At 43.0% G+C, this 24,061-nt stretch overlaps 1 protein-coding gene across 1 annotated transcript; it reads left to right on the forward strand.

Annotated features, from left to right (window-relative positions):
- The first annotated feature begins 508 nt into the window (after positions 1–508).
- On the forward strand, positions 509–22,835 carry SCTR (secretin receptor). The gene is made up of 13 exons (XM_033163537.1): positions 509–601; positions 5,632–5,761; positions 9,679–9,789; positions 12,326–12,444; positions 13,736–13,833; positions 14,956–15,091; positions 16,065–16,218; positions 17,336–17,396; positions 19,308–19,374; positions 19,574–19,665; positions 20,436–20,574; positions 22,100–22,141; positions 22,488–22,835. Exons 1-13 carry the CDS (start codon positions 557–559, stop codon positions 22,668–22,670), a joined length of 1,377 nt encoding a protein of 458 aa, XP_033019428.1. The 5' UTR covers positions 509–556; the 3' UTR covers positions 22,671–22,835.
- The last annotated feature ends 1,226 nt before the right edge of the window (positions 22,836–24,061 follow it).

Raw genomic sequence — 24,061 nt, forward strand, 5'->3', positions numbered from 1 at the left:
AGTCTCTCTCCATCAATTTTCCCTTGTGCTCTCCGTTCATCATTTCAGGCAGACATTAGCAGAGGTGTTTTGGTCAGCTTGAATCCCGTTGTGCAAAGCTCTCCCCCCACCCTACCCCGCTAGGATTTCCCCCCCTGTGTGCCCACCTGCCTCCTTCCAGTCTCCAGAACATTAAATTCTCTCCCCCCCCCTTGACATATTTCTCTTGGCTCCTGTGACATCTGTGCCAGAACTTTTCTTGCTGCGCTTACCGTGGGAACGTAAAAGATTGACCTTTCCTCGCTCAAGTGCCGAGATAACAATGAGTAATGAAAGGGGGCACGGGTGACGAAGATATCTGGGGCATGGACTGCAGAGTTGCCTGCAGTGCAAGGTGTGTGTCAAGCATCCTGCTTCAAAGAGGAACCAAGAGCCCTCCTGGGACTCAGGAACAGAAGCAACAGTACTGGCGAAAGATGAGGTGAGCTCTCAGACAGAGAGAACCTGCTGAGGTTTCCCATTGAAATGACTTCTGATCTTGCATCTGGGAGATGAAAGAGACCGACAACAGCTGAACATGTGGACCATCGTAATAATAATCCTTTCCTCTTCGACACTAACTGTAAGTAACCAAAGAGCCTTGTATTATTGTTTTGCTGCAAAAGCACACAAAAGTGCATCCACTGAAAAGGGGAAGGGGGGGGGAATTGTGAGAGCCTGGTTGATGCACTAAGGTTATGATCCTGTGTGTGTGTGTGTGTGTGTGTGTGTGTGATTTCTGTGGGAGTAAGCCCTACTGAACACCAAGGAATTTTTCTTATTGAATAAACATAGCACTGTGGGATAAAGCTGGGGAAAATCTGAGTTTCACTCCCCAAGGAGAGGACATGAAACTCCTTAAAAACTTAGAATAATTGGATGTCCCATATTGTCAATGCTGAGAAAAATGCTACAGAACATTTGCAAAGGGGTGAGAGGTATGCTTTAGAAGAGAGATTAGAGTTTACAGTTCTTTTAGGGGAGCACATTCCCACTGGCAGCTTCAGTTTGGGAATGCATGAGATTTTCCTTGGAAAAAGTTTCTTTCCCGCAAGGTGTGCTCAGTGGAAAAGTAAACTTTTTCGACCATGTAGCACAGTCTTATCCTCAAATAGTTTCTGTGTACCATGAGGACTAGAATACTTAAGTGCTGTGCAAATGCAGATGGGATCAGCTGAATAGATAGTCTCCCGATTTGTTCAGTCTATAAACGTAAGTTTTATGACAGCTGCTTTCTTTATCTTCATAAACCATATTGAGACAGCTGCTGGTTAAAAGCATATTTGCTTATGATTTATATAATCATTATTGATTGTAACTGATACACTAAATTATATGAGAAATAATTAACTTGGTTGACATACACCTGTTCAAAATTTTATTTCTTGCTTGCTTGTTTCCATAATGCAATGTTGCTCAGTTGGGGCTAGAGGAATAAATGTCATGTGGAGATGAGCAAAACATTAAAAAAAAACCAAAACAAAATTTAAAATATATAGAGTTTGTAATTAAACATTTTTTAATCAATCCATTTCAAATATTTTAAAAAATGAGATATCCAATATTATTTAAGGATTGAGTAAAATTATTGCTCAAAGTGCAACAGTATATCAGACTATTAGTTTGGAAACAAGGGTATTGTTTGACTTGTGTAACCAGATTTTCATATTCACACACAAATTTCCACCAATTAAGTTGCTTAGCTTAAAACCACAGGTAGACCTGTTGCCACAATAGGAAGCCATGACTCCCACAGGTTGCCTTTGACTTTTGTGATTATAACGCCTTACGTTTGTTCTAAATGTGATGTAAAAAGAAGTAGCTACTTGGCACCGATTTCCTGAGATAAAAAAAAAACAACCTATGCAGAGCCTATGTTCCCCCCTCCCCAATCTGCAAAATTATGGGAAATTGGCACATGACTGAGCATGGATTAGCCATTCTGCTTGGGATAATAGGTGCACTGAATGAATGATTCCACTTATGGTGTGCACACACCACGGCCACATACATCCTAGAGGTCTAATAACACAGTGTTCAAAATGCTTCACATACTGCTGCAGATACAGGGAGGGGGGCTAAAATTAAGGATACATTTACCCTCTCATTTACAGTGCTCTTGCTGCATTTCCAGTGTTGGGGTTTTAATCTGTGTTCATAGAATGCTGTCCGAAATCCATATCCATCCTGTAATTTGTTATACAACTTTGATGTGCTGTTTCACATCACAGAAGTAGCTGTGAACACATTTGCATGGAGTAAAGACATGATAAAGCCCCCTGGTGTGTACACAGACAGAAACGAATCTGACACAATTGAAGCCAAGCTGCTGTGCACAGCTGGGCAGTAATGTGAGCACATCCTAAAAGACAGTGGCTTCCCTGGGGGAATTCATCGTTGAAACAAGATTTGAAGCAGGACTTCTTGACATACGTCTTGCAGGCTTATCCACTACAGAACATCAGCTATGCCTCACTTACCCTCTATAACTTTTTTTTTTTAAATTATTTGTTTTAATTGAAAATACTTCAATAAAATATAAAGTGATACAGAAAAAAGGAAAAGTGAGGGGGAGAAAAAGAACAACAAAAATATATCTAAAAGTGACACACACACACCCCGTTCATAGGTTGCGAGTGATGTCATATTGCCAACTCATTGATTAGCATCGTATCTTTACTTTTCCAGTTCTTCAATATCAATCTCTTAGCCACCATTAGGGTACACAGGATCCATTTTTGTTGTCCCGTTGTTGATTTCTATACAGTAGGTAAATAGTTCAATAGAATATTCGCCACTGAAAGATTTAACTTTTTCTGCACAGAGCTACACAGTCCAGCACCTTCTCCCAAAACTTAGTTGCTAAAGAACACTGTACAAACATATGTTTCAGGAAAGCATTGTCCTTGCCACATTTCCAACATTGAGTATCTTAGCTAACCCTTTTTTATACAACCATAAAGGAGTCCTGGCTGCCTGCAGGAGAGCTGTGCCCTTACCTTTTTCAGTCATGTTGCTTGAGCTACTTTTTAAAGTGCCCCCTTGTATTTAGAACGGCAGACACAAGCTGAATAACATCCCAACCCATTACACTAGAATAATAGAATAATAGTTGGAAGGGAATATTTTGCCCAACATGGGGCTCAAAGCCATGATCCTGAGATAAAGAATCTCATGCTCCACCGACTGAGCTATCCTAGCTGACCAAAATACGCATATGCTTACGTTTTCTGACATGTTTATATCCAACAAGGCAAGGTAAAAAATCCCCCTCTCTCATTGGAACTCATCTGGTTTGGAAACAAAACAGAGCGATCAGACTACTTTAAGTCATGGCTTGGTATATATATATACCGGTAGATATTTCTGGTTTATTTTCCATTTCAGAGCTCGGACGCATAGTTCTCAAAGCATGTAACGGGGCTTCCTAGCGACACACAGGTGGCTGTGAGGGAATTAACATGCTCTATCTACCCTGAGGCATTTTTCCACCAAAGATGGTTCTAAGCTCTGTTCTATGTCTGCAGACAGAAAGGAAGCCTTTTTTGTACTTGCTGTCATCCAGGAAGCTCCCTCTTCTAAAATGCAAGGCTAGTTGTCAAGGCTGTTGAGAGTATGGCTGTCAATTCAGTTTTCCTAGCCAAGAGTATTAATGGTTCACGATGAGTAATGGTTCATTGACGTAAGGCCCAATGTCGTGAGCCATGACTGTGGTTGAGCAGGCCAACCGTCCCCACGTTTTGCTTCCTTTTCCTAGTGAGGGCCCAAGAGTACACCTTCCTTCTAGGTGCGATTGTGCAAAGGTTGAACCCCACCCTCCCTTTCCTAGTTTTAGGCAATTGCAAATTTGTGTGTTTTTAGAGAGCACCTCCTGCTCTTTGTCAGACTTCTCTGGAATCTGAAGCAAAGGGGCACCTTCCCTCCTGTGTTTCCATCTTCCCCTTGAGTCACAAATAGGTTAGGATAAATATTATGATTTCCATGCTGAGTGACTGACAGGTAAGAGAGGATCTCCCCTCCTCCTGCCATTGCCCAAATGACCAGCCAAAGAAAAGAAAGAAGCCCTTAAAAAATGCAAGAAAATAAACCCAAGGACTGACTCTGTGTATGTGTGTGTCCACCAGCCGCCTCTGTAATCTATCAGATATATCCCACCCCTTCAGACTGCCCCCTGAGTGTGACAGCCTCTCTGGCACTTGCCATAGGAACCAGTCCAGGCCATATGAACATCTTATGGTTTAAAACTGTACAGATTACAGTCAGGCAGGCTGTAAATATTTTTTTAATAAAGAATAAATTTAGGCTACAATCCTAATCAGGAGGTCATATGTTCAACCTATAAGCAGGTTTATGCAAACTTAATAAATGAGCTGACCAAAATACATACAAATAATTGATTTCAATGTACGTATTTAGTCAACTTCCAGCCCTTCTTTATGGGCCAAGGCTCAAATGAAACCCCAAGAAGAGCCGTAGCCTTGTTTGCAGCATTTAATCTGTTTACCTGTTGCTTTCCTGTGTCTGTCACTGCTAACTGGAGACCTTTCTAAGACCGATGCAGTGTATGCTGTCTGCAGTTAAAACTGGCGAGTTTTGGGATGGTTGCTATAGCTGAGCAGGACTGGCTTTGTTAAGACTGAAATAGACTCTCCCCATTTTGATTTGCTGTGTGTAGAAAAGAACAAAATAAAATAGCGGGGGGGGAGGAGGCGATGGAAATTCCACACATTTGATATCCTGAATTTTAGCAGGGCTGTTCCTGTCTAGGTTGCCTTTTCTGCTTGCAGCTGTGAGGGATTTCCCCGCTTGCTTCTTCTCTCTCTTTTTTTGTGTGCATAGTTATCCTGTTCCAATATTTTTTGAATGGCAAACGGCAAGGGTTCATTCATTTGAATGAGATTTTTGTAAAAAAATGAAAGGCAATTGAAGGAGCAGCAGACCAACAAATCCTGCCCGCACATTTTCAAGAGCTGGCTGGGTTACCTTGGTAGTATCGTAACCTGGTGTGTTAATGCAAGTTTACAATGTACATTAGATTAAAAGCATTAGATAAATGTGCAGATGGCATGGAATTTGCTCAAAGCAGTGCAAATCAAATATGCACTAAGGGGAAACAAGGATATCCTGCTGTTATAGGGCAAAAGCCCCAGTGTGCTTTCGGCTATACCTGCTGCAGGTCGTGTCAAGCTAATCTGGGGTGGCTTTTGTATAAACTCCCTCTAATTCATGAACATATCTTTTCAGTGAAAGAAACTGACTTAAGCCCTTTGCAATCTAACATTGATGACATAGACTTTTTTGTCAACATGAAACTGGTGTAGTTCAGCTGCTTCCACTGAAATCAGTGGATTGGGAGAGCCCCAAGGAACAGATCCAGAGACCTGGAGGGGCTGCATTTGATCCCCAGACCCGAGATTCCCCACCCCTGCTCTAGTGAGTTCAAAATGAGCTCAGAAGGGCAGGCAAAACGTCAAACGGCATTCTCCGATTTTAACATGTTAGGAATCCATCTATTTCTATAACTGTATCGTGCCAATAAACCTTTATGTGGATGTTTTGTAGGGTGTGTGTTTGGCTACTGACTAATAAAAGAGCAAATGCTTTCTCATCTAGCAGGTCAGAGCCTTTATTTCATCATGTGAAATCATGAAAATTATGACAACAGAAGAAGAGCACTGCAGTTTGGTCCTCTCCAAGGAAGAAGTGAATGCGACAGCTGGAAAAGAATCGCTCGGGAGTTCGGGTAAAACTGTGTGTGTGTGTGTGTACGTACATGGGTAGTTCTACTCTCAAATCAGTCCTTCCTATGAGGTGATATTATCTGCTTTTCTTCTCATAGTCAAGAAACCCTGATAAGCGTTTCCACAATATACCGGTAAGCTTTTTTTTAAAAGTCAAATTTGACTGTGTGTTATGGAGCCATAGTATGTGCCAAAAGCTAAATCCTGCAAAAACCTACAGCTTGGGAAACCTGTAGAACATAGGTTGCAGCTCTACTGAAGCAGAAGAGTCTTGAGTTGAAATAATTCAGGACAGACAAAAGAAAGCACTTCTTCAGACACCACAAGCAATGGAACTAGCACCCATGAAGTGTTGTGATTGCCGCCATCTTGGTTGGCTTTTTAAAAGAGTTAAACCAGTGGGGGGCCCAAATCAATCCTTATCCCTGGATTCCCAAGGTATTTTTATATTTTAAAAGTGCACTTCTAACATTTATAGAATTTGAGATACAAGGAAAAGCGTTTGGGCACTATTTTCCTCATTTGTTTTGTGATAAACATGCCTGCTCTGAACTTTCAGTTAGGTTTGTTTGTTCCTCTGAAGCATTTACTCCCTGCCCCGATATATTCCTGCCAACACCCATGCATGGAAAATAAGGCTGTAAGCAGTGCTATTTTTCTAGAAAAAAAGAGGTACCGGAACTCACCATGAACACCACCCTTGTTCTCTTATAACGGCCATGGCACCCACCTGAGAAGTGCCGGAACGGTGTTCCGGTGAGTTCCTGCTGAAAAAAAGCCCTGGCTGTAAGCATCGATCAGCTGCAGTGGCTACGTTCTGCCTCCATTTTTGAAGCCTCTGCATATCAGTTGCTGGGAATCCAGTGCGGAGAGTCCTGTTGCACTTGAGTCTTGCTTGCAGGCTTCCCATAAGCATCTGGGAAAGGAGAAGTACCACCTCTGTGGCTCATCCTGCTTCATACATTTGCAGGAATAGAGCCAATTGCCTCCTCTCAGGTTCTGGTCAGCAGTGCGGCTACCACAACAGCCACAGGGTTCCTTGCCCTCTGCTTCAAAACCATGGCCCTTTAACACTACTGAGCAGAGGTATTGTTTTCCCCGCAATCAGCTGGATACAGAATTAGAAGAGCGGTTCCACGCAGCATTTGATAGAATGTCTTTTCCTGCAAGTCAAGAACTTTTTGTCAGTAAGTCTCATTCTGCAAAGCTTGCTTGCAACATTAATTAGACGTTTCCCCCTTCAAAACACTACAATTTTTATGGTTTCCTTTTCAGTTCAGCTGTGGGATTAGTTATGAATCGCACCTTAGCTGCCCCCTTTTATTACTTAACCCTGTCTTTTGTTTGGGAGGCGACTTTAACTAATGGTTTCTTTACATTATTTTTATTTCCTTTATTTTATTGCACAGATGGAATATATAAAATAAAATAAAATAAAAAGGAAAGAAAGGAAACCAGTAAATTAAAATAATCCCACACAGGGAACAGTAGCTGACTAATGATGGGGAAACTAAGGCAGTTCATTACTCATTTCATGCTGATTAGCAAGTAATAAAATGTTCTAAACTTGCGAAGGTGAAACTTTTAATTAAAGGCACAGTAGCCCATTAAAAGTCCCCACAGAGCTTTTAAAGTCCACTCAACAAGGTAGCACTGCAATTGTGCCCCCCCTCTTTTGCACACATTAACAAAATCCAGTGTTTTCTGCAATTCACAATTTGGCAATGGTGTCATTTGATATTTGCTCTAAAAAGTGAATAAACAGAGCATGGTAGTCCCAGAAAAAAAGGCTTTGTGTGGCAACAGGAAACATTTTCTTTAGTCAGACTAAACTTCTTATGTCCACAGCTCCTGCACTAAGCCAATATATGCAGCACAGCAGAAAGAATGATTACTAAATGATGGTGACATATCCCATTAGGAGATGCCTTATGTGTCACTTTATGTCATGAAGAATGAAATATGAGCTGGTCTTTGACAAATAAATGCTGGGAATGATCTGCTTCTTAAGATAACTATACTTTTCTTCTTCATTATCTCTTTAACAGTTGTAATTTGCTACAAATTACTAGAAAAACAAGCCTGTTTTCAGTTTTAAATCGGTACAGAACTCCAAACTCTGCCAAACAAAACATAGCAACCTTTTGAGTTTTCCAGAACATGTCATCAGACAAGATGCCACACATAGCTGAGGAATTGCAGTGGGTGGGTGGGGGTGGGGGTGCAAGGAAAAATTAGGCTGATGTTGTAGCCATGGGTTCACTTGTGGGACTCATTTCCAAAACAGAGATTGCAGGCTGAGAAAAGTCCCAGTCACTAGAGATACCAGGATACGCATCAAGGATTTTGGAATGAAGAAGCAGCTGTTTCTTTTTGTCGTCATCGTTTTTGATAGAAAATTAGACTAATTTCAGCCACGTTTCACTCATATCCTGCTTTTGCGCTTCTTGTAATATGTTTGAAAGAAGGAAGCTCCAGTTTCAAAAATTTCAGTGCTGCATGGAATGAAATCTAGTGTGCTCAGAGAGTATTGTATTTAGTAGCTAGACTAAAATATTTTCCCCTACTATGGTGTCCACAGATACCTGGGTAAGTGAATGTGGGTGTGCATGCTTCAGGTGGGGTAGGGAATGGTTGACTTCTGGGAAAGAGATTTCAGGAACAATGGCTGGTTGAAAGGTAGTATTGATCTGTTTCCTCCTGGTCTTGATTAATGACGTTTTATTAATATAGCCATTTCTTAAATAAACAACACAATGTCCTTGCCCTTCCTGTTTATCAGTGAGGCGAAGTTTGGCAATAGCCATCCAATGGGTCTGTGGGAACCTTTGACATTAATGGCCCTGTCTGTCATCTATCTCCAACCCCCCCCCCCACTATGCTTTATCACTATATGCCGTTGGCATCACGGGGGGCCTCTGTTAGGAAGGCCAAATGCCTACTTCAGAAGATATGTATATGGGACACAATAGCATACAATTGAACAAGATCACTTCTCCTCTCTTTCCCCAGCACACTTGTCACAGTATCCTTCTCAAATGCTGCCTGATTAATGCCCAATTGGCTTAGTTAATGGATGCCTGTAGGCTGCCAATTCCTGTGGTGTCTGGGCTCTACATGAAGCAGGCCCAAGTAGTCTAAAACAAAGTATGAGCATGTGAAGATGCAGAATAAACAAAAGGAGCCCTTTGTATTTTTGTACCAGCTGGAAAACACTTGTAGCGTCGGGTAGTGGTGGTGGTGGTGGCGGCAGCAGAGGGAATGATACGAAGCGTTGCTATACATCAGACACTGCTGCTTGATACATGGTAGGTTTTTCTCTTCCTTGTAGCCCCTGCAGTGCCTAGATGATGCCAAGTGCGCTGCTCAGATTAGTTTTGCAGTGAGTAGAGCTGCCATCTGGCCCCTCCACATCATCTCAAGCACTGATGTCCAAAATTCTGGGATTTGCTCAGAGAATCTGAAAAACTGCTTTCATCTTATGCCCCTCTTTTTCTGTGCTTTTCCAGCTAATCTGTCAGAAGCAGGGAACTGCACTAGAGGAAAAGCTGCTCTGGACAGTGTGTGTGTGTGTGTGTGTGTGTGTGTGTGTGAGAGAGAGAGAGAGAGAGAGAGAGAGAGAAATGATCGCTAATGCCTGCACAAATCTGGGAGTTTTAAACTTTGAGTTTCCATCACAATTTGTGACTGCCCTAGAGAAGCCACAAGCTTTCCCAGAAGATAAGATACTGATCATATCCGCTATAGGTGTAACAAATGGAAAATTGAGGCGTAGAAATGTACTTAAAGCTGAATTGAGGAACCTCAGGCCTGTGGGTCAGTATGTGATAATTCCTCTTCCTCGTCTGGATGGCGTGAGGTATGTAACAGGTGAAATTTCAGCAATTGCATTTTTGTTGTTGTTGTTCTTGACTCCTAGACAGATGCCTTGGAATGTGGGATAATATAACCTGCTGGCTGTCTTCTTCCATTGGGCAAACAGTTAGCGCTCCTTGCCCCAAAGCCTTCCAAATGGTAACTGGGAAAACAGGTAAAACTTAAAACATAACACTTCCATAGGCAATGTCTGATGCCAGGCTTTCCTTGTACCCTGTAAAGGAGTAAAGGCTGGGTCCTCAGTGTAACACAGGCTAGAATATGGTTTGTCATGTAATAATAATAATAATAATAATAATTTATTTGTACCCCGCCCATCTGGCTGGGTCTCCCCAGCCACTCTGGGCGGCTTCCACCAAACATTAAAATACATTTAAAATATCACAGTTTAAAAACTTCCCTAAACAGGGCTGCCTTCAGGTGTTTTTCTAGGGAAAGGTGCATGAGTAGAATCTTACCTAGAATCTAGGAGCTGCTTCGAGAAACGTCTGATGCTGCTATCTTAGCCTTGCACAGAGTTATTATTAATTAAATTTGTATACCACCCTTCATCCAAGGATCACGAAGGAAAAAAAGAAAGAGGTAGAAAGTCAGGTCACAGACCAAGAGCTCTTCTGGGGCTCGGCTTAATGGTTGTTGCTGGACGCCCCATAAGCTGATTGGCATCAGTATGCATAGCAGGTTTCTGCATTTGCTCCTTGCCTATTCCCCTGTGGGGCAATTGCTGTTCGCCCCAAGCGAGCAGGTGAATAGTAAATTCCTCTCTAGGATCCCATTCGGACCAGAGTGTAAATTCTGTAAATGTTACGTTGGCTTTTTCTTTCTGTGATGTCAAACTTGGGGTAAGATAAGCAGAATTTGACAAGTGGCACAACCTATATGGATTTTTTTAAAAATGTCATTCCTAGACTAATCCACCATCTATCATGGGCAACTGGTTGTGGTGGTTGTATACATAACCTCTGGATTCATAGGCTGTATGGCACTGAGCACCAGCTGCTGGGGAGCCAGAATGGGGAAGAGGTCTGTTGCCTTCATCTCCTGCTTATAGGGTTCCCAGAGGCACCTGGTTAGCCACTGTGCCCAGCAGGATGGTGATTCAGATGGATCTGTAGCCTGAATCATCTGCTCATGTTCTTGTGCCACACATGGAGAGAATCTGGACCAAGATCAGGGCTCAGATCCCAACAATGAAACTTTTTAGCCTTGGCTTCCTATCTGCAAAATGAGAAAAATAATGGGCTGCCCTCAGAGTGCTTCTGAGGAAACTGCTTGTTCATATAGATATAGATATGGATCTATAAACATACAGATACAAGTGGTAATTTCCCCTTCTGGTCCATGTGAATAAAAATGAAGCATAGTATAAACAAGGAAAGACAGCTTCTGCCCGATGTATTTGTTCTATCGTGTTTTCATGGAGCCACAGTGAAGGGTTGGTTTGGATAAGTACATGGCGATTAGGATCAGCGATAAACTAAAAACAGATTAAAACCCATGCAAAAATTCTGCATATTTGGGTGGGCTTCTCTAGGGGGGGAAATGTTTTTAGCAGGCACCGAAAAGAGTAGGCCTACTGGTACATTGAAGCTGCCTGCCTGATGTTAATGGATGGGGAGTTCTAAATAGTGGGAGCTGCCACCCTAAAATACGGATTTGCTACAAATGGGTGTTATGTGGCACCTCTGCTGCCTCAGTGGATCCTGCTGCCCAAGGTGGTCGCCTCACCTTGGCCCTGATCAATCAGTTACATTTTAAACAACTTGAAGCCTAAGTATACTTAGAAAGGAGCCAGTCTCATTGAACATAGTGTGACTTACTTCCAATTAATATACTTAGGATTTAACTGCATACCATTTACAGTTGTACCTTGGGTTACGTCCGCTTTGGCTTACGTATTTTCGGGTTACATACTCCGGTAACCTGGAAGTGTTTTCGGTGCGCGGACATGTGTGCGCAGTTTGCGCATGCGCAGAAGCGCAATATCGCACTTTGCGCATGCGCAAAATGGATGCTCAGGTTACATACTTTTCGGGGTGCAAATGGCACCCCGGAATGGATCAGGTACGTAACCCGAGGTACCACTGTACTATATTATAGGTGACTGATGCTAGTGCTTTATGGTCCGCAGCATGCCATGACAACCACAGCGTAAGTGCAACCAGTTGTGTGATATATCTCCGCACTTGCAATTCTGAAATGATGTTTTCATTCTTGGGAACCATTTATTTTTATGGTGCCAACAATGAACTTTGTTCCTTGCAGAACAAAAAAGTAAAACAGAGACAGAAGCAGGAATGTCTGTGTTCAGACAAGAGCCACTTAATTGCTCTTAAACATAACAGGGTTAATGCATCTCTTTGGAACATAATGAATACAGCTATTTTTGTCCACGGTTTAAGAACAGTAAACAATTTTCTGCTCCACTAATGAATAATCTTGATAATGCTTTGCTGAAACAAGCCAGCTTCATAAACTACAGTTTGAAATTGGCAAACCATAGTTAAGATGAACCACAATTTGCCCGGGTTCTGACATCGCAGCAAGCTGCGGGTAATCTAAAATGGAAGCAAAAATGTCCGGACTCCACCATGTGGCCTCGAATGTGTATTTATAATAGTAGCTTTCACCAGTGATTATTGCAGTTACTAACTCTATGACTTATTTTGTTTCTGTCATTGCAAACCAAGGGTTTATATATCGTAACTGCACCAAGGATGGCTGGTCGGAAAAATATCCAAGACCCTACATTGCTTGTGGTTTAAATGTGGAAGAGATTAATGCCCCTATAGTTGCGTGGCAGCGTAGGGTAAGTTCAAATAATCAGTACAGTATCCTACGGGCACTTTCAAACGGTTGCTGTTTTTGGGTGGAATTCAATACCTGAAAATTCAGGTTGGGCAATTATAGTTGATTGGAAGGTCTTTCATAATAAACCTGCTCCCCCAAAACATGACCTTTTGTGATAAGGAAAGTGAAGGAGAAATTCACTGGGCAATGTGGGATGACACTCTCCTTAAAGCAATGTCATCTAACCTTCCTGCAAACAAACCAGGATGAATGCTCAACAAGGCAGGTCATCTGGAAGCATCAGAAGTGGAGTGGAAGTGGTTTGAGCACACATTCCCTGTATTCCTGGGTATTTCTGCTTGTTTAGATCGACCCTTTAAGTCACAGGTGGAAAACCCATTAGGATATCCTCTCACCAGACTCTTTTGGATCTGCATCATTTCCTGATAACTCTGGATGAGTTCCCTGCCGATATTCAAAAACTGGAGCCAGAGGAGAGGAGGAGAATCCAGTTCCATGGCTCTGTCTTCTGTTGTGCTTTTAAAACTGCTGCTTGTTTGATTTTAGCTGCTATTGACTTTTGCTTCGTAGTTTATTTTGTTTTTAGGCTGGACTTTTATTGTACTTGTTTTTAGATTGGCACAGAAAGGTGGGATATAGAAATATCGCAAATACATATGTTTTCGTTTTGCAGCAGAGAAACTGCACTCTAGCCACCTATACCACACTTTTAGATATCTGCCTTCATCCTATGCGTTTATCATCCGCCAGTGGCTTACTCGGGTTTGAAGCACAGCACTAAAGAGCAGAGTAGGAAAAGGTGTTGCAAATAGCCCCACCTGGTGACAAAACATAGTATTATTCAATCATAATACTGTACAAACAGAGCCTTTCTCCCTTCAAAAATTCGTTACAGGACAGCAGTCTGTTTTACGTGACTGAAGCTCAGTTGGGACTAGTTATACACAAGCACAGTTGACATGGAAGCAAAGCCTACTGACAGGCCATTGATTTGTGGCACATTAATAGTGCACCTGCAGACAATGGTAAAACAATTTAAATGTCGTCAACCACTTACAACCCTCTGTGGGGTTTTTTTTTTGTCTCTAAATTTTAAATCCGGCCTAATTCTATTGCCTAGTCACTCTGATTGCAGGCAAAGCCAAATTAGTTCATGGTAGTGCTTTTAGAGCAAATGATGGGACGGCATGTTCTGAAAAAGACGTGTTGTCACTCTTCTTGAGATAAGTGGGTTTCCTACGCATTCACATCTCTGCCTGGACTGAGTGTACCTGGATGTTTCTTGACAGGTGTCTTACCTGAGGAAGTTGGAGATTGTGTACACCATCGGAACCAGCGCTTCTCTGGTGGCGCTGACAATTGCCTTGGGCATTCTGGGTTCTTTCAGGTGAAGAAGAATTATTCATTCCTTTTTAAATATTTGTTTCCACTTCCTGGTTAATCTGTGAAAAAACAACCCCAAATGAATAGTGAAATAAAGCGTTATTTCAAAAGCCGTTCCATTGATCTATGTGAGGAGGAAGGTGTGCGTGCAGAATACTCTGTCGCTAAATATTCATTCTGAAAGGGCTCCATGTTTTGCACAGTAACAGTGGGAAAGTGTATATTCTTTTCAAACGTCAACAGGCAGAAGCCTATATTCAAGTGGGTGGAAGAAAAAACTTAAGTTTTAAAACTTAAGCTGTGGATTTGGGAAGATGATCTGTATGTTAGTTGGATATCCTGCTCATTGGATAAGTTTTTCAGGTGGATCTGACGAAGCCTGGCAAAGAAGCAACAACTGCACCCCCTTTTTATTGCCCTTTTATTAGTTCTTTTGACTTTCTATTAAAGCAGAGGTGGAACCAACAGTCGTCAAGATGCTGTAGGACCCTAGCTCCCATCAGCCGCAGCCAGCATGGCCAAGAGTCAGGGAGGTCTAGTCTGGAAACATCCAGAGGGTCACAAGTTCCTCACCCTAGTATTGTGGGAAAGATGATCTTCGGTCCAACAGTTCTCAGTTTTACCATGAATACTGTACGTCAGTTTTGCTTCATGATGCTATCAGATAAGGCAATGGTATTGGATGGTTGCAGAGTAGGCCTATTGATGGGGTTCCTGTTGATTTGAATGACCATTGCTGAGTGGTAGCGCACTTTGCCTTGTATCCATGAGGCCCTATTTTCAATCCTCAGTGACTTCAAGTAGCAAGTCTGAGATCTCCAGGACTGAGATCTTGGAGAAGCAGTTTCCTGTCAGAGCAGGTGCATGGGCATAGCCAAGGGGGGCAGGGGTAGCTCCTCCCCCCTAGATCAAGTAAAACCATAGAAATACTTAACTAACTGACCAAGCATGTCAGTTCTGCCCCCCCCCAACAAAAATCCTGGCTACATCCATGAGCAGATGGGTTTGATGGATCAGTAGTCTGATTCTGCTTTAGATGGTATAAGATCTGTTCATATGTCTGATAAGAAACCCAAGCAGTTGCTTGTTTAGAAACCTTCTTGATGCTTTTCTCTTTGGGCCACAGAAGGCTTCGTTGTACGAGAAATTTCATCCACATGCAGCTCTTTGCATCGTTCATTTTGCGAGCTTTGGCAAACTTCATCAGAGATCCTGTCCTGTCTGAAGACACTGACGATACAGTCTACTGTGAGTTACACATGGTAAGGAAGAAACCTATAAATATGGCCTACCATCCAGCTCATTGCAGGTTGAAGAAAGGTGCCTGAGAATTAAATTTCCTTTCCATCCCTGTGAGCCATTTTGTCAGAGAAAATGGCAGACTCGAGGTGCAAGCTTATGTGAACTTCCCTGGTGCAGACCCATTGAAAACTGAGGATTTACCTATGAGTAAAAAATGCTAAGGAGTGTGCTGTTCATCTGTTTGTTTGTGTATGTATGGTCTGAACATAAATAATATATTGTTTATCTATTTAGTTCTTCTTTGGTTTTATGAATACCACAACCACAAGGGGTGGGTGGGATGTTCAAACTAAATGAATGAAATAATCACAAGGCCAAAGAAACCAAAGAGCAAAATGTGTTTAAACACAATTTGGAGAACGTGTCATGTGGCATCATGACCCTTTGAGAGGAAATTAATTGAAGTGCATTCATCAGCTCTTATAAAGATTTCACAATAGAGTGAATGTGAACCTCTGTGATTGGCAGTAAGTTTGAAAATGGGAAAACTGTTCAGGACTTGAACAATGATAATTTGTTGCAGACTTGTTGATTTCAAAAGATGATGTTTTGAATCTTTTACATCATTTTTTTAAAAAAAGAATACAGCATACATTTAAACATGGATGCTAGTGGCAGAAATAAAATAATCCAAACCAATACATAAAATACATGGGTAACAGAGACTTATATCCCATGATATCATTCTCAGAACAGACCCATTGAAATAAATGGATTTAAACAACTTCAGTTCATTGATTCCCACAGGTCTATTCTGTGTGTGATTTAGTTGTGTATCACTCAAAATCTACAATGAGAATGACAAAAATGACTTTTGCACCAGTGATAAATAAAGCATGACACAGCAAGGTGAAGCTCGGGAGCAGGACTGTGAAATGCCTAGGGAAGGGAGACAAAGCACATGCTGTTTAGCTTATCTTCCTCTTTCCTCAGGGCCGATGTAAGATTATCATGGTCTTCATTAACTTCTGTATCATGGCTAACTACAGCTGGCTTCTTGTGGAAGGGCTTTACCTTCATACCTTGCTGGTGATGTCTTTCTTCTCCGAAAGAAAGTTCTTCTGGTGGTTTGTGGTTCTGGGATGGGGTAAGTACCAGTTGACACCAGTGGGGGAGCCACAACAGAATGCTGCACAGTATTATCCCCCAGTGACTCCATTTCATTCCTTGCTCTGCTTCCCTTGCCTTCCTGCACTCCTCTTTGCTCACCCTCATTTCGTGTCTGTGTCTCTCACTTCCTGTCTCACTCCATCTCTGGCACCACAACTTTAAAGCACATGGCTTCCCGCAAAGAATCCTGGGAGATGTAGCTACAATTCCTAGCACTCTTAACAAGCTACGGTTCCCAGAATCCTTTGGGGGAAGTCATGTCCTTTAAACGTGTGGTACGTACTCAAACCTCTGGCTCCCTCTTCTTTATTCCCTGCTCTTGCTTTCTGCTTTATTCCTCTTTCTTTCATCCTCTTTGCTACATTTTGGCGCTTCCCCTCCCTCTTGCCTCCCCACTCGCCGCTTTCCTTCTGTCTCTCGCTATCCTTTGCACAGCTTTGAGGTGTGTGGTGGAGCGGGGTTGGGGGGGGGCGTAATGTCTTGCTTACACAGCTGAGGTAACAAAAACATTTCAAAGAAGCCAATAATATGCATGCATAGTCCTCAGCTGCCAGTTTTCCACGGGCTCTTTTTTGTTGTTGTTCCCTTTTGAGATGGGGACAACTGAACTGAAACATCATGTGCTTGTGTATATCAGGGGAACTTCTCTTTGGTTTGTGGGTGGCCCCATTTTGCCTCAAACTGATTGGCACAGAACCACAGGAGTTTGCTATTATGCGTCAAAATATTCATTTAGCTGGTGATGGGATGCATATTCCTGCTTTACAGGCCAGATGATCCTTCCAACTCTACAATTCTATGATTCTCTTGTGCGTTGTATGATTAAGGGCTTTTCCACACTTCTGCTTGTCCCGTGCCTAGAAAGCCCAGGTCCAAGTGGTTTCCCCCTTGCTTTGTTCTTTTCCCAGGGTAAACCCACTCTTTAGCTCTAAATTGGAACAAAAGGCAATCCGTAAAACACCTGTATTGCTATTTGTGCCAACTGAGCACTAAAGAGCAGTTTTGCCCTGGGTGAAAGCAGCAGGAGAAGAGGAAGTATGGATAAGCCTTAAGGGTTGACGGGGGTGGGGACTCTCTTTTTTTCTTCACTGCAGGCACTCCAACTTTCTTTGCAATTGCATGGGTCATGGCCAGACTATTACATGAAAATGTTGGGTAAGCTGTGTTTCCATTACATCTTTCCATGCTCTGAATTTATTAGCGTTGCCTCAGCTGTGTGCCCACAGAACCTTTGACAGCTGGTTTCAAATGGCTGCAATCCTATTTTCTTGCAATATTCTGAAACACTGAGACAAGAAGAGAATAACAGTAGCAGTTCAGTTGCAATTAATACTGATCAAACCACACCTAAAAATAGTGTGTATCCCATTATACAAGTGCCTGGCCAGTATAACAATATCTGCAGCTTCCTTGTGAAAACAGAATCCGTTCTTTTCTCTTTGGCATCTCCCACTGCCCAGACATAGCAATCCCCATCATTCTATGCTGGGGAAGTCAGGCAGGTTAATCTGTTGCCAAACCATGTTTATGTCTTTTCTTCTGTCCCAAGAACCATTTGTAGCCTTCATTTGTCACCTAGAATTCATACTTTTATTATTATCAATAAAAGAAAATTGGCAGAGTTTTCATCTGAACATCACAGCAGCAGCAGGGCATTTATGAAAGACTCTCATTGTCAGGAACTCTCTGTATTAAAATGGCAAGAGGGGAAGCAGCTGTATCTCCAGTTATTGTGCTAATAAATTCCAGAAGGGCAGCTGTTCTTCGCCTGTTGCAGCAAAAACAACACAGATTATCGTGGTGCCTTAAACACTTCTTTTTTAAAAAAACAACTTATTGTTGCATATGCATTAATTTGATTATGATCATTTCCCATCCAGCAGGGGGAGTTGGGTTGTTTGTGAAGTGCTGTTGTTTTCTCGCTGCAAAGACCGTGTTAAACGAAAGCACAATATTATCTTGAAAAACAAGGAAGTGTTTTCGGAACCTCAAGTCAAAGGGTAAGAAGCTGACTCAGCTGCATTGCTGTGAGGCCTCTGGACTTTGTCGTTTGACTTGGGTTGGAATACGGTATCAGAAGTAAAAATATTTCAGGCCAGCAGCCATATATACCTGTGTTATAGTCAAGGCTTTTATTTCCAGCCAGAACTTGCCAGAACTCAGTTCCAGCACCTCTCAGGTGGGCACCATTGCCATTCTAAGGGAATGAGGGAGGCGTTCACAGCACCTCTTTTTCTAGAAAAATAGTCCTGGTTATAGTGAGAGCCAGGTGAAGCTGTAGAGGCTGCTCTGTGAGACTCTACTAAACCTCAGCCAGCCCTCACATCAGCCCTGGTCTTCTTACTTCTAGCCTGGGCCCCTCCAGAACCACAAGGCTGTTTTGGCCCAGCAGCATCCTCCTGCTGCACATCTGATGTCCTATGTGAGGTCAGCTGTGTGGCAGGTAAAGAAGCAGCTGGGCAGAAAGGCTGCCTGCAGTCACCACAGGGCTATGCAAGCCCAGGCAATCAGCTGATTCTCAGGGCTTGCATGCATAGCATTGTGCCTTTGCCTGCAGTGCACAGGCAAAAATGGGTCACCTGACACCATTCGGACCTCCCTTACCAGATTGAGGGTGATCAGGGTCTGGATGGATCCAGCTCTTCCCCACCCCTAGACCAGAGTACACTTCCCCATCCTGGGGATGCTTTGGACTACAACTCCCATCATGCTGTGACCATTGGCCTGGCTGGGTGGGGCTGATGGGGGTGGTGAAGAGTTGGACATCAAGTTGAAAAAGGATGGCGACTAGGGCATTGCCGATTTGTTGAGCTCCTCTGAATCATGACTCACAATAAAACACAAATGTATTCTTCTGCTTTTCCTGCTTGTTTTCTGCACACTTGGAGTATTTTAACAGTTTCATCCACCCGGTATAATTTGAAAGGCCAGGATGGATGCCAGCTCCTATCTGCTGGGCATTTTGCCTTGCAATATTTTTCCTTGGAAGACAAATATTGCTAACATGATGCTCGCTGGCATTTGTTGACCTGAAAAGCACAATGAATGAATTTTGCTATCTTACAGATGCTGGGATACTCATCTTACATATGCCCGGTGGCTCATTCAAGGCCCTGTGGTAGTTTCTATTGTTGTAAGTCTGAATTACAATGCTTCTTCTATTTTTGTAGCAAATGTTATTCGCCTGTGACCGTAATAAACAAATTCATTCTATTGTTGCAAGTCCATTTCACAGCCGATTTCTGAGATGAAGATCAAACTGAAGAGAGTAAATTTGATGTGTGTCTTTCAAATATGTGAATGTCAATGCCAGCTTTTCATTCTCTTTGCAGATCAATTTTGTTTTGTTTGTTAATATTGTGAGGATTCTAATGAGCAAACTTAGATGGCCAGATGGAAGGAACAAGGATTCCAGTCAATACAAGTAAGATAGCTTAAAACAAACAAACAAAATCCCTCAGCCTCACACATAAACACAACAGCAAGAGATACCTGTGCACAGATGTTTTACCTGTTTGCCTGCAAAGATATGTATCATGCAGATAAACTTGTCCGATTAGCTGCCCCAAGGACACCCACCCCAATAAAATGCCTCCAGGTACTGCTTATACTGTACTTCTTTTGGAAAGATCCTGATCTTATCCTCATCTATAGTAGTAGCAACAAGACCACAAGTCTGGAGGCAAAGCCCTGAGCGTAGTCTGAAGAAAGCTGATGGAGAAAACCCCCTTCCTCTCTTTTGTAATACTTCGGTTAAGGGCCATCCCGTGAAACTGAAGAGGTAGGCAATTCAGGAGAGAGAAAATGAAGTACTTCTTCACACGGCACAGAGTTTAAACTATGGAATTCACTTATAGAAGATGTGACGATGATAGCCACTAAGGGAGCTGTAAAAGGGGCTTAGACAGATTCATGGAGGATGTCCATGGTGCCTGCTGCCAATAGGTTAAAAAACAGAAACTGCAGGGACTTCTGTTCTGGGACCCAGACCCCATGACCTGTAGTCTGGCACTAGTGATACCGCTGATCTTTAAAGGCAGGCCTGCACTGCCCCTGAAATTTCCCTTTGCATTTTCTGCTATTGCTACTGGAGGGGATAGTTCTGCCTACAGACTGAGATCAATATGAAGCTCACCCTCTTTAGGCTGTTTCTTCATTTCTGTTTTGCTCTGTTATCTCTTTCTTTACTCCTAGGAGACTCACTAAATCCACACTCATCCTCATCCCTCTCTTTGGAGTCCATTACATCATATTTGCTTTCTTCCCTTTTGATACCACAAACGGCACCATGGAGATTCAGGCTCTGTTTGAAAAAGCCATCGGATCTTTCCAGGTAATCTGTTTCTTGGAAGGTCTTCATCATCTTCAGATGAAAGAAGCCCCACCATCTTTTGCAATCAAAACGGGCCATGTTGGCAAACCTCCTTAAAGTTTTCCAGGCCCCCAGGTGTCTAGAGCAAACAGGATGCAAAGAGGTAACTGGAATTCTTAGGTAACTAGGACAGGGGTGGTTATTGGCTAATGCTTTTTTGGGGCGGGAGCCAGGTGCCACATTAACACTTGGCAAATCCTTTGTAGGTTGCATGCCAGTGGTGGATATGGTTGCACCACTCTCTCATGCATACTTTTACATACACAGAGCGCGAACAAACACAAGCAGACACAGAAATTGACACAAAGCCCCCTCCTCCCAGATCCGGGCAGATCAACTGAGGAGGGTGGGTTATTACCTTCTTTTCACTGGTCAAGTGGTTGATTGGATGACTGTGGAGGGAACTTTTTTTTATCCCTATCAGGTTGTTGGTCTCTGCCCATCCCAGTGCTGTCGATTCTCCCCCACCTTTCACCGTCATATTGTTGGGTCTTGGGCAGCTCATAAATTGGGAGAGGGCAGGTGATTCCCTAACCCAAATGGGTTTAGCCATCCCTGCTTTAGGAATAAAGTCCTCCCACAAAGACAAAGGTAGTTAACCGTCTATCTCTTTTTAAAAAATGGAACAAGGAATGAAATACACATTCAGGTTTGGCGTGATGTAGCCCTCCTCTGCATTGGGTTTCTGATTAGACCAACACCCCAGAGATCCAGTATTTCTCATGGCACCTTGCAGGACCCTCTTTGTAACAAGGACCTGTTCCATCTTGCCCCATGCCTCACTTTCTTCTCAGAATGACCTGGTTGCGAGGACCTGCATGAGTTTGAAAACACCGCAACTGCTAAAATATCCAGTTGGTCCAACAAAATATATAATTTCTCCTAGTGTAACAATCCAATCCTAACCCATGGATCTTTGCGCTGGAGGGGCTTAAGATATGGCACAGGTGACAGGGACCATCACCTCTGCTGCCACACTTGCTGTGGTAGCAGAAAGCATAGCACTTGAGACGCTAAGCATGGCAGTGTTCCCACAGGTGGTTAATCAGCATGGGCCCCCAAAATGGGGTGTTATGGGGCAGGGATAGAGCAGAGCTGACCATGGATCACTGGATCCAAAGCTGCTCCAGCTTTCCAATCCTGGAGCTTGTGGAAGTGATATGGTGGAAATCCCACCGCCACCTTCTGCCCTGACCAGGGGCACCAGCTTCGGGGGGCCGAGCCCTTTGGGAGCCCCCTATGTGTGTGTGATTCCCCCACCCCACCCACTGCACCTCTTGCCCCAGACTAGTTTGAGGTGGCAGGACTCTGGCCCTAGTTTAGATTGCTCTGTAAGTCACTCAGTCTTTTCTTCACATCTGGCAGCACACCGCGTGCCTGAAAGATCTACATGAGCTTTTTCTTGCTTCTATGTTTATTCTGGAGTGCCAACCTGCCATTTCCAGTTGTATATCTCATGACTGACACGGGCCTCTTTTGTTTTCAGGGCTTTGCTGTGGCTGTGCTTTACTGTTTTCTTAATGGAGAGGTGAGTTCCCATAGATGGTAATGTAAAAAGGTAAAGGAAAGGCGCAACGGAACACCGAAACCAGAGCAGCATACGGAAACGCTGTTTACCTTCCTGCCAAAAGCGGTACCTATTTATCTACTTGCACTTTTGGGCGTGCTTTCGAACTGCTAGGTTGGCAGGAGCTGGGGCTGAGCAACGGGAGCTCACCCCGCCGCGGGGATTTGAACCGCTGACCTTCTGATTGGCAAGCCCAAGAGGCTCAGCGGTTTAGACCACAGCGCCACCCGCATCCCTTGAGTGTAACGTACTAAAAATCAAAATATGTGTTCCTATTTGTATGTTGACCCCATAATGTTTTGTTTAGGTCCAGCAGGAGATTCACAGAAAATGGCGGCAGTGGCACTTAAGAAAACACATTCATTCGCAGAAGCATCACAGCTGCACATTTCCTAATGATGTCAGTGGATTCACCCAGGTGCTGCAGCTGATGAAGCCCAGCCCCCAGGAGGAAAGGGGACCTTCTGCCCCAAATCTGAGTCAATTGTGATGGATCTTGTGCAGGAAAGAACTAATTGCTCACTTGGAGGGAACTGGAAAGCTCAAGAATTGAGATTATGGATCTGAAAGCTAAATTTGCCCCTTAATTAGCTCTGCACGGAGTCTGGCTTTGTCTGCGCCCAGAATCTTTATTATCCCCTGGAGGATTTTTTTTTTTTTTAAACAAAGAAGATATATGAAGAATTGTTTCCTGGTTGAAGATTCCCTTCTTACTCCACCATTCTAAGATGCCATTTTCTAGTGGGGTGTGACTGCCAGATTAAAGGGCTTTTCTGATTTGTTTTGTACTGCTGAATATTGTGCTGCATTGAATAGTTTGGGCAAGACATGACTCATGTGCTGCATTTCCTTGGGGAAACATTGTGTTGTCTGGAGACACTGTAGAATACAAGCTTTAAAACACACACACACACACACACAGAGAGAGAGCGCAAGTCTCTAAAATTACACCCTTAACTGGCTGCAGGATTCAACAATGGATTGTGATCAGCACTGAAACTAGATCTCACAGGTTTGCAGCTTTGGACCTTGGACATTCAGCTGCCATGATGGCTGCGGGAATATTTCTTTAATTACTTTACTTTCTCAGAAGATGATGTCTCTCTCAGCCCTTGTATCTGTTGTTCACGCTTTTGTAATCTAGAGGCTTGACTGCTGTAACACATTCTGTGAAGGGCTGCCTTGATATTTGAAGAGTAAGGAAGTTGGGTTTCCTTGGGGTGCCATATCTATTTCTCCATCTTCTACCTTGATTTCTTATTGTCTTCTGGGGCTAATCCAAGATGCTTAGAAAGCCCTAAATATCTTCCATTTTGCATATCTTACAGACTGCCTTTTCCTCCCATCGTACAATGATCCCTTCAATAAGCTGAGAATGCCCAGCCAATGATCTCGGTTACCAAACCAGAAAAGACATCAAGCACATGCAGAGTGTTATTTGTGGTGGCTGATGTATTACTATTGAACTCTTTCCAGGGAGACTTGCCAAAGCCAGAACTAAGTTAGGTGTGTTTGCAAGACCGTTCTTGACCAGATGAGTGGGGTTAATGTGCATTTCCTACCTGCTTATTACTTTCAATGGGTTGCATGTCTGTATTTTTTATATATATAAACTTATAGGTAGATAAACATGGCTTAGAGTCATAGAGTTCGAAGAGACCTCAAAGGGTCATCTAGTTTGACTGCATGCCAGTAGAGCTTGAGCCGACAGAACTTCAACCGTATCATGTCCAGCACAAGTGGAACAACGCCACTTTGCTAGGCTGACTAGTGGAGACGATCCCACCATTAAAAACTGCTTCCAAATGTCAGGCACGTGTGCTTGCGTCGTTGCATCTGCTTTGCTCTCATGGCTGCCTTTGCAAAGTGCTTTTTCTCCCC

Source organism: Lacerta agilis, chromosome 1 (genome assembly GCF_009819535.1).
Source record: "Lacerta agilis isolate rLacAgi1 chromosome 1, rLacAgi1.pri, whole genome shotgun sequence".
In the NCBI taxonomy this organism is placed as follows: domain Eukaryota; kingdom Metazoa; phylum Chordata; class Lepidosauria; order Squamata; family Lacertidae; genus Lacerta; species Lacerta agilis.

Excerpts from the sequence above, each read along its gene's own strand:
- SCTR (XM_033163537.1), top strand. The coding sequence starts at position 557 with ATGTGGACCATCGTAATAATAATCCTTTCCTCTTCGACACTAACT. Across the intron at positions 16,219-17,335 it reads GTTTGTGGTTCTGGGATGGG|GCACTCCAACTTTCTTTGCA; the intron begins GTAAGTACCAGT and ends TCTTCACTGCAG. Across the intron at positions 17,397-19,307 it reads CTATTACATGAAAATGTTGG|ATGCTGGGATACTCATCTTA; the intron begins GTAAGCTGTGTT and ends GCTATCTTACAG.